General features: G+C 35.7%; 1 protein-coding gene across 4 annotated transcripts in view; it reads right to left on the bottom strand.

Moving 5' to 3' along the window:
- Positions 1–13,838, bottom strand: part of FIP1L1 (factor interacting with PAPOLA and CPSF1) — a 42,288-nt gene that overhangs the window by 26,858 nt on the left and 1,592 nt on the right. For 2 of the 4 annotated variants that reach the window (XM_086747792.1, XM_086747790.1), the window contains exons 3-9: positions 11,952–12,006; positions 8,462–8,565; positions 6,408–6,469; positions 6,105–6,212; positions 4,824–4,954; positions 4,478–4,546; positions 2,064–2,173 (exon numbers count right to left, since the gene is read on the bottom strand). In XM_086747792.1, coding sequence (XP_086603918.1) covers positions 2,064–2,173; positions 4,478–4,546; positions 4,824–4,954; positions 6,105–6,212; positions 6,408–6,469; positions 8,462–8,565; positions 11,952–12,006 — 639 coding nt within the window. The remainder of the gene's footprint in view (positions 1–2,063; positions 2,174–4,477; positions 4,547–4,823; positions 4,955–6,104; positions 6,213–6,407; positions 6,470–8,461; positions 8,566–11,951; positions 12,007–13,838) is intronic. The other 2 variants (XM_086747791.1, XM_086747794.1) reach the window with 2 other exon arrangements.

The following is a 13,838-nucleotide window of genomic DNA, read 5'->3' on the forward strand; positions in this document are numbered from 1 at the left end:
TTTTTTTTTAGAATTTCAACTGCAATCATATGGAAACACCCACTGTAGTCAAATTGAAAAGGTAAAAACAGTAGGCACAAAATTATGTAAATGTTTATTTACAAACAAATGGGAAAAAACCTGAAAACCCACTATCTGTCCTCAGACTTTCCATTAAAGAGAAATATGTGCTGCAATACCTACGTGTAAAATCATTGACAACGCGATATTTCAGCCCTGACTAGTAAATGGGGAATTAAAATGCTAAATTAAGATCGGGCCCCGATTTTTTTTTTTTTCCTTTTTCCTTTACCATAACTCCAGTGATTCATCCCTCCTACATTGTTCTTGCTGCTTTCTGATGTTTGAACTGACTTTTCTGGAGCTAGTGCTTGTCTGTGACTGAGAAAGGGTGCTGCTTATGGTGAGATAAATTGCCTAGGTCTTTATTCCTTTGTGTCTCTATCTTTTCTGTTCTTTCAGTTCCTCTTCTCTTCATGTCCAGCTCCTATCAATCCCTAACCAATGCCACTATACCCAGTTGCCATCAGTTTTCCTCTCCCTTTCACTAAATGTATCAACTACTGCTAGAAGCTGAGAGAAGTTTTACTGCTACAAGAGAAATGCTTGCAGCAATTTCACAATAAAGCTACTGCAAACACCTCATGGCATGAAGGCAATTATTTTAAATTACCAAAGAGCTGGATTGCTGAAAAAATTCTGCCTTCACAAAATAAGCTCTTTAATTAAAGAAAGAAAAAAAAAAGTACAATCCCATAAAACACTGCCTGGTTATAAAGTAATTAGTAATATAGATTCTATACATAGAAAATAGTAGCTGCACTCTGGAGAAGTCATTCAAGTAGAAATATATAATCCACACAGTCAAGACATATTCACTGAGCTATTCTCAGACTTTGGAGTGCATAATTTTTCCAAAATTTCTTCTGAGCACTAGCTAGAAATACCTTATTCTTTACACAGTAATTTATTTTAAGCCATTGTATCCAAAAGATATTACATATCGAAAGTAGTGAGCTTTGCGATTGTAACAACTTACAATTACAGTAGTTATGCTAAATATATATAAAACTAGCTATTTAACCACTGGAATGCACAAGTGATACAACTGGATACAAGCAAAAGTATCAAGCAAGATTTTTTTTCCCCACCCAAGAGAAATATATTTGGGTGTTGAACTGACTCTTAAAGGATGGAATAAATGAACACAAGTGCCTCTGAATTAGTCAAGGTATTTATGGATGCAGCACTAAGGACAAATCAGAGATGCTAATCTTTAACTGTTGATGACAAAAGTGAACAACCTGCTCTACTTCCCTTGCCATCATTACAAGACAATGGCTTTCAACTTGTGCAAAACCAAAACTCCTATACAAGATCACTTTAAAACTAAAGTAACACAGAAGCATAGAGTCATCCTAAGCCAAGTGCCAGGTATCAAACAGAAGTAGCTTAGAATTAAAAAGCCAGAATTTATTAAAGCCTGGGACTGGGAGAAAGAGGGGGAAGAAACTCTAGTCAGAAAGGAAATAATTTCTCTCATTTCAAAGTATAGTAAAATACTCAATTATGGAGAAGCTAAAGCTAGAGAGCTTTAGCTCTCTAAAGAGACTGAGTTCCAGGAATCCTCCGAATTGTTGAAGTCATAGCTGCCTGATTCCATTTTGTTTCAATGAAAAGGCGTTTTAGCTAATACCCACACCTACAGAACTAAAGACACTACGTAGACATTTTGTTGGGCAATCTGTTCTACACAGAAAACAGTGTCATACATCAACACCTGGATTTTTACAGCTGCCTTGTTATTTGGTCCTGCTGCTTTTTCCTCCTTTTTCCTTCCACTTTTTCTTTTTCCCTGAACAGTTATAAAGGTAGCACAGCATTTATGCGTAACAGTGACTCAAGGCTAAATGTGGTTAGGATCACTTTTCCCCTCATTTCTACCTGCTGCAGAAATATAATCTGCTTTTTTTTTCCTACAAAAATCATGAATTTCAAATACGCAGAGCTTAACAGTATATAAAAAAAGTTTTTTGGTCTTGAGTTACAACTGTCTGACTGACCTGTTTGTTGGAATTCCTGATTTGAATAAGGCAGGAGGAGATGTGAAATCAGCTTTGGTCGACTGTACTGCCAACTCTTTCTCCAAATTTCCAGTTCTGCCCTGCTGTACCTTCAAAATAATGTTTTATCATTAGTTTAACCTCAAAAGTATAGTAGCCCCAACACTCAACATAGCACAAAAAGAAAGTAAGTCTGACTTCAATCAGACTTTAGTAAGAACTGTCACCTTTGCATAACTAATAAAATTACATACTTTATAAGGATATATTACTTAAGTACTGTGTTTAATATGTATATAAGAAGCAATATGCCAAAGAACAAGTTATTACAGAGGATTAGACAGTTTTAATATTTATTTTCCAAGCATTTGATTTGGACATGAATAATAGACCAAATTAATTTTCTTTAGTATTTCCTGCATAAACAAAATAACATCTTACTTTTTAAAAGAAGTAAAGTTATTTTTAAAAAATTGCCTTTATAATCGTAATAAGAGATATCTAACAAGTCTGCTACCCGACAGCAAATCACAAGACAAGAAACAGTTTGTTCTCCATCCGCCTTACTGACCATGAGATCTAGTAACTCTTTAATTTCCAAGTCATACCAGGAAGTCACCTTATACTCTGTGTTATGCAAACTTCAACAGATTTCTCATTAATTCAGATTAAACACTTCAAAAACATACTGCTGTTTCTGAAGCACTGAAAAATTCCAGAGACACATTTTCAAAGCTACACCAGACCTTTTGTGCAAGTACTTCAGCAGCATATTATATATGAAAAAAAAAAAAAAAAAAAACCAAACCCAAAACCTACATGGGTTAGCATTAAAGACAAACCTGTACTGACTCAGTTTTTAAAGATGCTCCCACTGTACCAACCACATAGCTACATCACTCTACTGAGGTAATTAGCAAAAGATGCATTAATCACTAAGCTCAAACTCCAAAATTAAAACTAAGAATGAGCAGTCTTCTACAATAAAAAAAAAAAAAAAAACAAAAAAAAAAAAACACCACCCAAAAAACAACAACAACAACAAAAAAGGCAACCATAAAACATTTTCCATTTATTCAACTTGGATGCTTGGATATCAGTGATTTTAGGTAACTAACAGTTTCATAAATAGCAACATACGCTAATTACTGTATGGGAATCTAGCTAGCTCACTCACAGTATAACATCATACAGGCTCTGATCTCACAGCTTCTTGTAGGCAAGTGAACTACTAAGCTCTTCCAGAACCTCACTTCTAAACACAGGCACCTTTTTCCCAAACCCACAAAAATGCAGATAAATATTTAAGATTTGTTAAAAATGAAATTAAATTTTACAACACAATTATTATCTGTACTGTTTGACCACTGAACCCTCCAGTGGAGAGTCAATACTGAGACAGAAACAGGGGAAGCTTTAGTTTGGAATACTTATCCTTCCTTCTGGGCAACAGTTCGGAGAATTTTGAATGTAGTCATCAGCTACAATGGCAAATCATAACTCCCACTGTCCACCACTTCCACCATTCTGTAACACTATTATAATGATAAACAAAGGCGGCAAAAAAGCCCTGGGGAGCTTCTGATCTGATAAAGTCAAAATGACTGTATACCCTGAAGTAGCATTTGAGCAGAAACAAATACCTGTCTGCAACTGACACTTCTGTCACTGAAGAATACAGAAAAAAGCAACAAACAGTTCCAAGTCAGTTTAATGACAATTCCAGATCAAAAATGACTGCATATTGAAAATAAACAAAATAAATAAACTTTGTATCTTAATTTCAACATTAACATCAGACAGAAGAGTAAATGAGAAAACAAGAAGTTGGGGGGAAAAAAAAAAAAAAAGTTCAATCCTTAAGGTAAATTCTGTCATACAGATTTTTCTGCTCTCTGAAAATCAGCATTTCCAAACAGAAGAATATTATATATAACTTGATTTATTGCCATCTAATCCCAAAAGGACAACAGAAAAATATGGAAGATTGATTTTCACATCTCAGAGTTGCCAAGGATAAGTGTTACAAAATACAGTAAGAACTACAAGGCCACAGGAAAAATAAACATGCCATAGCCCACAAAAGCTTCCCCAGCACATCTGCACAAATTTTTAATCTGCACAAACAAATGGACTACAACTAAAAATAAACCATCACATAAAGAAAAATCAGTTTCACTGGGAAATTTGTTAGTTCACCAGGCCACTAACTCACATACTTTCAGAAGGATGACGAACAAAGCAACACATTTTGATCAGCATTTTGTGATATACGCAGAAAGTCACTGATGTAAGATGAGAGTTTGAAATAATGGCAATGTCCATTTCAGTTATTCTTCAATCAGTCTGCAGTGGCATGGGAAGCAATAGTCAACAAAAACGAGAGCAACCAACAAAAGTTTACTGAAATTCACCTTAAAAAGATGGTATCTGCCATCGAGAATCTCTGCACTTGGTCTTACTTCCATAGCATTGTCTTCAGCCTAAGTCAGATAACACATTGCCCATTAAGATACCATACAACTCTTAAGCAATGGGCCACAACCTGAATAATGGTACAGATGCAATCTAGTTGTAGCTAGTCTGTCACGCTATCCACACAGAACACCAGCAAAGCAACACAGGAACACTCTAGGCTCGGGGTGGGGAGTCAGGTGCAAACTAACAAATGCACTGAACTGGGCAGAACAAGCTTACGACACACGAGCAGCTTCACAGGGAAAAAAGCATGTAGAATACCACAAAAGTTGTACTAATTACCATAATTTTATTTGTGGTTGAGGTAACTGGTAAAATTTCAAGACCCATTCGTATTCTCTTTTGTTTTTCACAGTAAGCTTTCCAGGTATCTTCATTGAACCCATAGTTGAAATAATCAGAGAGATCAGCACCTTTAAATAGAAAAGGATGGGTTTAGGACATTACGAAGTTAATCTTTCCTTCACTGCCCATATATACACCTCTATTTATAACTTCAAAACAGATCAGGTATTGATCTAAAACATACTACTGAAACGTACAGTATAGTCTTACATCAGTAAACATAGAATATTCATGGCTAAGGCTATAAAAACATTAAAAATTAATCAGAAAGAGTATCTTGCCTAGCATCCTGTCTCAGAGATCAAGAGTGGAACTTAGAGAATATCACAGGATATTGTAATCTCCTATCTTTACAATAGGATAAATGTAAGATCTACAGGTTTGCTGTATTCTCAGCAAAGAACCACTCCCTTTTGCTTGTTCTGTATTTGATTCCTCGTTTTAAATCCTAGTTTCATTTGATACCACAAAGTATCTTTATTGTAAGAGAAACCAGATGTAATTCAAATGCACAGAATATATTTCAAATAGCTAACAGTCAAACATCAGAATATTACCAAGGCTTCTTTCTTCCATTTTGTAGACACTATTTGCATTGCTAAAGCAACATACAAACACTAGAAGAAACTATACACAGCAGCAAGATGTACTGTCACTGAAAAAAAAAAAAGCAACCAACGCAGGTATTAGACAAGCCTGACCAAATCATTTGAGCCAACCAGACAATATGCACAGGAGACTTATGGAAAGCCCACGTGCTACCAGCTGCTACTTCAGATTTTATAGACATCTACGTGTGAGCACAAAGAAGCAAGCAGCTACGTTTCACCATCCCTCATGCTCAAACCCACTAGAACTATTTTCTGTTCTGCTTTATCATCTGCCCTGTAGCATAGACCAATGGCAGTAACCTCCACAGAAATAGAGATTTCCACGGAGAGTTCAGGATACATACATATTGAAAAAAAATTAAAGGGCATCTCCTACAGCCTCTTTTTGCTGACATACGTGCGAGATTTATACTAAGAAATATCACACATCCACACACTGTGTGGCACAGCACAAGAACAACAAGTAACTTGTCTGCTTTTTCCAAGTTATATCGTACCATATCTCCTAGCTACAGTGTAGATAGCACCTACATGAATTAAATGGAAATTATTATTAAAATAACCTACTGAATATCTACATATCAGTTAATGTAAACCAGTGCATTACCTGGCTTTCTCCAAGGTTTATCTTCAAAAGAATCTAAGTCTACTTCCAGAAGTGGCACACCATTAATATTCCCTGGTGCATCTAGATCCACACCTTTAACTTTTGCACCTGTGAACAAAAGTTACAAAGTCAAAGCCTTCTGTCTCTACCAAACAGAGGTTTTTGTAACACACTTAAAACAGAAATAAAGTCAGATTTAAATTAACAAATAAGTTTTTGAAGTGAAAATAATTTCCTTCACACAGAACAATCAAACATTTTTTTTTTGCATTTTTACTAATATTACCATGGAAATTTTCTTACCAGAAGATGCAAAAGCTCGTCCTCCTGTCTTAATATTGAGATTCACAGGTGCTGCTCCATAACTTAAAGAAATTAACAAAACTGAATTAGACAAAGAAAACTCTAAACAGAAGAAAATACAAAACAAGAGTTAGCTAGATCCAGAAACAAACTGGACCCAGGCTCAATCGTCATCCTGAATCTCTAGTTTTCCAAGCTGGTAACACTGTAAAAGTAAAGAGATCAGCCTAGGAGGAAGAAAGTGTACCTTTCTATGCTCAGTAGCAACTTCTCCAACTAATAAACAGTTGTGAAGCAAGTCCCAGTCACTCTTCCTGAGTTGAAAGGATAAAGACCTTGATAGAAACAAGAATGGACAGGACCAGAAGAAGAGAGAAAGGAAAAATGCAGTTCATTTAGGGATACAGATGACACTCTAGGGATTAGAGTAAAAACAAAATTTAAAAAAAAAAAAAAAAAAAAAAAAGAGTTTAGATAAATCTTTTTCTCTTTTCATTATTATTCCATTTAATCTGTACAGAAATGGAATGATTGCAAGGCTGTCTGTTTCAACGTACTTCAAGCAATCACCTACCCTTGTGACCAACACAAAAGTATGTAAAATTTCACAAGATTAGCATGTCATTAGAAGGCAGTGTATAGTTTACAGTACCACTTTCCATGCAGTTTTAGTTTTAATTCAAGTGCTACAACAGTACAAAACTGACACAAAACATTTAATCTTCTGATCTGCCATGCTATATTCACACTCAACTCTGTCAAACCAATCTTATTTTTTAAAAGGGCAGTTGACTACTATATGTAAAATAATTTAATCCTATAAAAGGAACTTGTTATACTGAAGTTAAAATGAACAGGAATGTTGAGCTCATTTTAGACTACTGCCCTTCCATGAACTTTCTGTCCAGAAATTTGCCCAGAGAAAAGGTTTTCCAGAAAACAACCATTTCTACATAAAAGTGTCTACTCTAATTAGATTTAGGATCATCTGCTCATTATTTTCTGTATTCATGGAAAGAGCACCAGCAAACCCCCTGAGAATATAAATCTAGTTTTGCTTTAGTTTCACAAAATTTGAGGTCACTGCCTACACCACAAGAATACTGCAAGTTATTGAAAGCAGACAAATAAAGAACTGAAGAACTGGTATTTTTAATATTACATGGATTTGCACAGCTAGTTTCGGATATGAAATACAGAAAGTTTTTTCAAAAATATATGTTTCAAAAATCAGTAAGTCACCTGCATTCTAAAGTTAAGAACACAATAATATACATGACTCAGACCTACCTGCAGACCTGTCATCATTCTATTAAGACATGATGACCTAGTAACTCTGGTTTTAACAAGCATAAAAATATTAGGATTCCCAAGACAAACAAGCAAACCATTTCTCTCAGAAAACTTCCATGCAATGAAAAATTAACACCGTTCAAAAGCGTTCACTGAAAAACAAGCCCTTTATCAACAGAAGGAGGAATATGGGGCAGTAACAGTAGCAAAAAAATTATTGTATAGTACAAATGCCTAAACCATGATCTCAAGAAATTATTTCCTAGCAGCTCTATCCTGAGGGACATGAAAATCTTATTTGAGAACATCAATAGGAACTGAAACTACAGAGGTCTAAATAGAGCTGTACCCACTACAAATAGGACCAAGGGCAAACGTTTCTAATGTTCTCCGTGCTTACCACTCTACCATTTGCAACAAAAATGTCACCCTCACAACAATGACCCTAAAAATCCTATGTAACGTAGCCATTCCACAACAAAAACCAACTCTCTACTTCACAAATTTAACACAATTATTTCTCAAAATCTGAAAACAAAATTTAACTTGTACAACAGCTCTTCCTTTAAGACATTTAATTGATTTCATTTCACGTTTTTTGTTTTCAAGTTACTGTCTCATTAAAAACATTGTCAAAGAGCTGAAAAAAAATCTAAATTGAGACTAACTATGTATACAATTGGACAAGTATTAAAGTGTCTGAATTAATAATTAAATGCAATCTTGAAAGTTCCCCCAGTTAATGTTTGCAAATAACTTACCCATACTGTGAAGCTCCTGTTTTTATATCCCCTATGGTGACTTGAACATCATCTTCATCATCATCACTATCACTATCACTGTCATCCTCAGCCTCTGCCACCTTCTACGAAAGAAAAAGTCATTGCTTAGACAAAAAGCAGTCACTTACCTTTACAGCGGAAAAACAATCCAGATAAAATTATTTGTTCTAGAAATCTTTGAAAGAAGACATTTCTCCTTTTCCTAGACCTCAGAACTGAGTAGCATTAGCAGTAAATTTAGGAGGCTGATCTGCTGAAATGATACAAGTATCTGAAACATCTGGATCAAATAGGGAAGTATCTTTAACAGTAAGGTTCCCGTTTTGAAACGTGACATTTCCTAAATAAGCATAAAATGGTTTTCACTAATATACTTCTTCACTCCATCTACCTCATACACACTGGTTCTACTGCTATCTCGTCACTCAAGAAAGAACTTAAAGATAAGCAGAATTAGCTCCTTGCCATCCTCAATTATATATCTAGAGTCACTCAAATAAACATTTTTCCCAGCTGAAGATGAACACTGCCCTTCAGAGAAATTTATTCAGTTTCTAACATCAGTAAATACTTGATATTTTTCAGCAAATAGGCTGAAAAAACAGACACGAGAGCACAATGCGTGCTGTTCTGTCCCAGAGCATTCAAGCTTGCTGGTAAATGAAACAGTAATGCCAGTTCATATCAAGAGTTTATTTAGTCCAGTGTTTTGGGTTTGTTTGGTGTTTTGGTTTGGTTTTCCCCTCTCAGAGGCCACAGGGGACAGAAAAAACAGGGCAAACACATATGATGCTCCCCTCCCTACCACTCCTTCAGCTGCCGATTATCATCAGCTCAGGGCACTTCCTAAGCCAGTTATGGTTTGTCTATTTAGTAACCCTCAATGGATTCTTCTCTCAAGTACTTGCCCAGACTTCTCTTGGACTCATACAAACTCCCAGTAGTGACACTCTCTTTGGCAAGGAGTTCCATAGCACTATCTACTGCATGAAGATCCAACCCCTTTTATTTGTCTTCATCCTGTTTCCTATGACTTCCATTTAACAGTCCCAGTTCTCATATGGAAGGAATTATGAGTCGTCAATCCTTATTTACAATCTCCATACCCGATTTTGTTAGCCTCCATCATAGTCTACATACGCCTGTCTTCCAGGCTGAGAAGTCCTTGTCTACTCAGTCATTCCTTGCATGGAAGCTACCTCAATTACTCTTGCTGCTCCTCTTCTCAACTTTTTTTCAGTTGAAGTAAAGCTTTTACAACGTGATGGGAACAGAATAGCACACAGAATTCACGGTGCAACTGAATGATGAATTTATGGTACAACGATATCTCCATTTTGTTCTCTATTCATTTTGTGCTACAGCTCAAGGTCTGACTGCTTTTTAGACTCTGGACAAGCACTTAGCCATCGTTTTCATCGATCTTTATACATATCTTAGTGTGTCCCTCCTAAGTGGTAGTGATCAGCTCAGAGAACACCACTTCAGATGTAAACCCGTTTTTTTCTCCCATGAACATCACTCTTCTTCTTCTATAGAGAAATTCAATAACTATTTCTTAATTAGTCAGTTCTTCACAGATAGTCCTTGCTCTTACTATCTTGAATAACTCTAACATCAGAAACCTTGTGATCCCACAACTCACCCCTTTTCCAAGTAATTTATAAACACATTAAACAGCACAGGTTATGCACAACATTCTAGAGAATCCCCACTGGAGGTGACCTTGCTGCATTGTGAGAACTGAACCTTTACTTCTACCCTCTCGTTTCTCTCTTTTACACATCAATTACACATGTGGGGCAACCTATAGCTGCTTACTTTTCTTAAAATCCTTTTGCGAGGAACTTCTTCAAAAACTTTGTGGAATTCAAGTGAACTTTATCAACCAGATCACCCTTTTCCACATACTTGTTGAATCCTTCAGCAAGAGGCTGAACATACCAAAAACAAGTTGCTTCTATGCAGGTAGCCTGCAGTTATCCAAGCACAACTGAGCTCCAGCCCTTACCTATTATACTGTCTATTGACTTCCCTGGTACATAAATTAGACCAAAAAAAAAAGCAGCTCCATAGAAGGTAAGATGTTGGAATGCAGTTCATCCTTGCTATACAACATTAATATAATTTACATAATAATTAAGAGTCTAATCAAGGGGGTGTGAAAAACATCTAGATCAGTACAGATATTCTGTAAATGACAGCTGAAAACAGAAGACAGTCTTTCAATGCCCCACTGCTGAAAAGTACAAGCTCACCACTCTCACACACCAGACAACACACACAGTAGAGCCATGACAAATCTACTGAACAGAAAATAAAATTTTGTGTGGAGCATGTACCTTTTCAACCAAACTTAACAATGATTTCTTAGTTCTCTCCTCACAGAAAGATTCATCTTTTCTCATTCAACCAACCTGAACACCACTCATTTTTTCCAGGTTGCTGCTGACCCTTCATCTGCACCTTTTAGCATTAAGTTCTCAATTTTATGGAGATGTTCTAACAAAATCCTAACAATTCTAGACTCTGTATACGTGAAAAATACAAAGATATGCAAATTCAAGAAAACTGTGACAATGAGGATTTTCAGAAATATTTTAAAATCACCAAATCCAAAAAAGTATACTATTCTCTCTTTCTACATAACATACTAAATCTGCTGCCCAGTTTTCAGTATTAGCATCAGCACAAAAAGCCTTTGGTGCACTTACAATAAAGAGTTTTTCAGTTTACACAACTGAAATAAGTTTATGAAGTTTTTCTAAGTTTTTTTTTTCCCCACAATTTTTAAGAAGTTGTAACATCTTTCATAAATAAAGTATTAGACTTACTGAAATTTTTTTTCATAGAACAGATTTAAACTGTTTCCATTCACAGTAAACTGAGGCCTTTTATCAACTGTAAATTCCATTTCCTGGTCCTTCCCTTCGTCATACCAATACTGAAGTTGTAAGACATCCTAAATATTGAAGACTGCTATCAAATAAGTCTGTTATGCTGCCTCCAAAAAGCATGTGTAATTCATCTCTTGATCCATAGTTTCACATAGCTCTGCAAATGCTTATTGTTTATCACGTTCAAAAAAGAAAAAATGATTAGGGGATTTTATTTTCCTATCAGTGAGGAAAAACAGATAGAGTATCAGTTTGAAATGGATGTCTTTGAGAAAAGACACCTGCCTTGAAGCACCATCTTCACCCCCAAAAACTGGAAGTATTATTTATTTATTTTCTGTAAGTTAGATTTTAAAAGTGGACTGCAGCTGCAAATTTGATTTCCTAAGTTAGTAACTTCCACAGTTTCTGCAGATAGTGTCAAACACCTTTCAGAAAAAAAAAAAAATAAAAAAAATCAAAGGCATGCACTTATGCATTAATTCATTTAATTATAAGTCCTAGCCAAATTACAAATACCCCATAAATCAAAACAATTTAAAGCAGTATTTCAAAAACACATTTAAAACTACCGTTTTCACGCCATTTTCTGCAGCTTCCTCTTCACTTCCAGGTGGAGGTGGAACACTTAAACAAAAACAAATAGGAAAAGATGAAACTAGGTATTTATGCACATACTCTTCTACATATATCAGCCAATGATGAAAAAAAGCCTTGCTCCATCATTCCAGAGAAGAGTCAAAGCTCCAGTTATCTTCTGCATTAATTTAAAAAAGTAATTGATTAAAAAAACTTCTAGAAGATAGCTAAATATTATTCCACTACTGTAATCTTAAATCATACCAACTGGATGTTTGCAGAATAGTTGGAACTAATAAGGCACTACACCTGGATACTCTTTTGATATCAAAGTGAAATCTTTTATAATATATGAAGGAAAATAACAGCTTTTTTTTTTTTTACCCCCTGCAGACCGACACTTTTCAAAGACGTAATGGAAAAAAAACATTTAAATACCCACGGGTAATGTTGCACTGACTCAAAATTCCCACATCTGCATTGTAAAATTTTCTTCCACCATATGGAATAGCTACTGTTGGATGATGAATTTAATTATATTTTAACTCTACACTGAAAATCATACAAATTTTAAAACTACTGGTCCACCTAAAGTGACTAGCACTGTCAAATTCATGCAAATGAGCTGTCTCACTGGGCACTTACCTACCACTGTTTCTTACACAGCAATGTTTTAATTTCCACAGTTCCATTAACTGTTAGGATATTGCACCACAAATAGCAGAGTAAGCAGGGAGCCATTTAGAAATAATATTCTATCACTGAAAAGATATTTCTGAAATGGAGTGAGCAACTGCCAATTTTATTGAATAGAATGATTTTGATCCTGTCTTCTGTTGGCAAAAACCCAGTCATGAGCATTGCACCAAAACCCAACACAGCCCAGGTATGGCCCCAGGATTCAAGCTTGACCATTTCACTTCATTACCCAGTAAAATGACAGACTAGCTACAGAAGCTGAATAAAACCTCGTGACTTTTATATATACGATGAATACCAACACTGAGAGGCCAGAGACCAAAGCTTTTAACAGGTAAATTGTCACCATGCTTCCAGAGTTCCAAACACAACTGTAAAGATGCATAAGCTACTATTTGTTATGTTTTTTAGTCCATAACTATCTACTGAGGCAGACAAATGCCAAGCAAGACACTATTAACCAGAAACTGGAGTAAAACACGGCTGTTTCTAAAAACAACAGTAATACTGACAATAGGCACCAAGTCAAGAAGAGGTAACTGAACACAGGGAATCAATTGATATGGAAGAGCTTCCAAATAAAGAGCAAAAAAATAATTAGAACTCTCTGTCCTGGAAAATAGATGATTCAAGACAAATGAAACAGAGGTCTAGAAAACTGTTCAGTGACCTGGAAAAGGTGACAGGAAACAACTCTGCTTCTTACACTACAAGAACTAATGAGAATCAAATAATTCCATCTAGTAGCTGCCTCAAAATGATATTATATGATCTCTAGTGGTGGAGGTCATTACTGCTGTATCCCACTGTGCCTGTCAAAAGTTGACACCAGTTAAAAAAAGCGACTGAGCAAGCTAACGGACAAGAAGTCCACCAAGGACAACTAAATTCAAGAATTCTCACTGAAAGAAAATCTCTGTGGACTGGAAACATTTATAGAAAATAACAATGTGTGTTTTCCCACATTGGCTTCCCTGTTGTTTGTTCAATTTATCTTGACAACCAACAATTTCCATACTTTACCAGTTGTGAGACTTCTTTCATTCAGTACGAGAGAACGATTCCCATTTCCAGTCAGTCCTTGCTACCAACTTCCATCAACTTAGATTTTCAAAGAAGCATCTTCATGCTTTCTCTCATACAGTTCCTTATAACTCAAGTAGGCTCCTCCAAATACTTCC

Source organism: Chlamydotis macqueenii, chromosome 4 (genome assembly GCF_036417535.1).
Source record: "Chlamydotis macqueenii isolate bChlMac1 chromosome 4, bChlMac1.mat, whole genome shotgun sequence".
NCBI lineage: Eukaryota > Metazoa > Chordata > Aves > Otidiformes > Otididae > Chlamydotis > Chlamydotis macqueenii.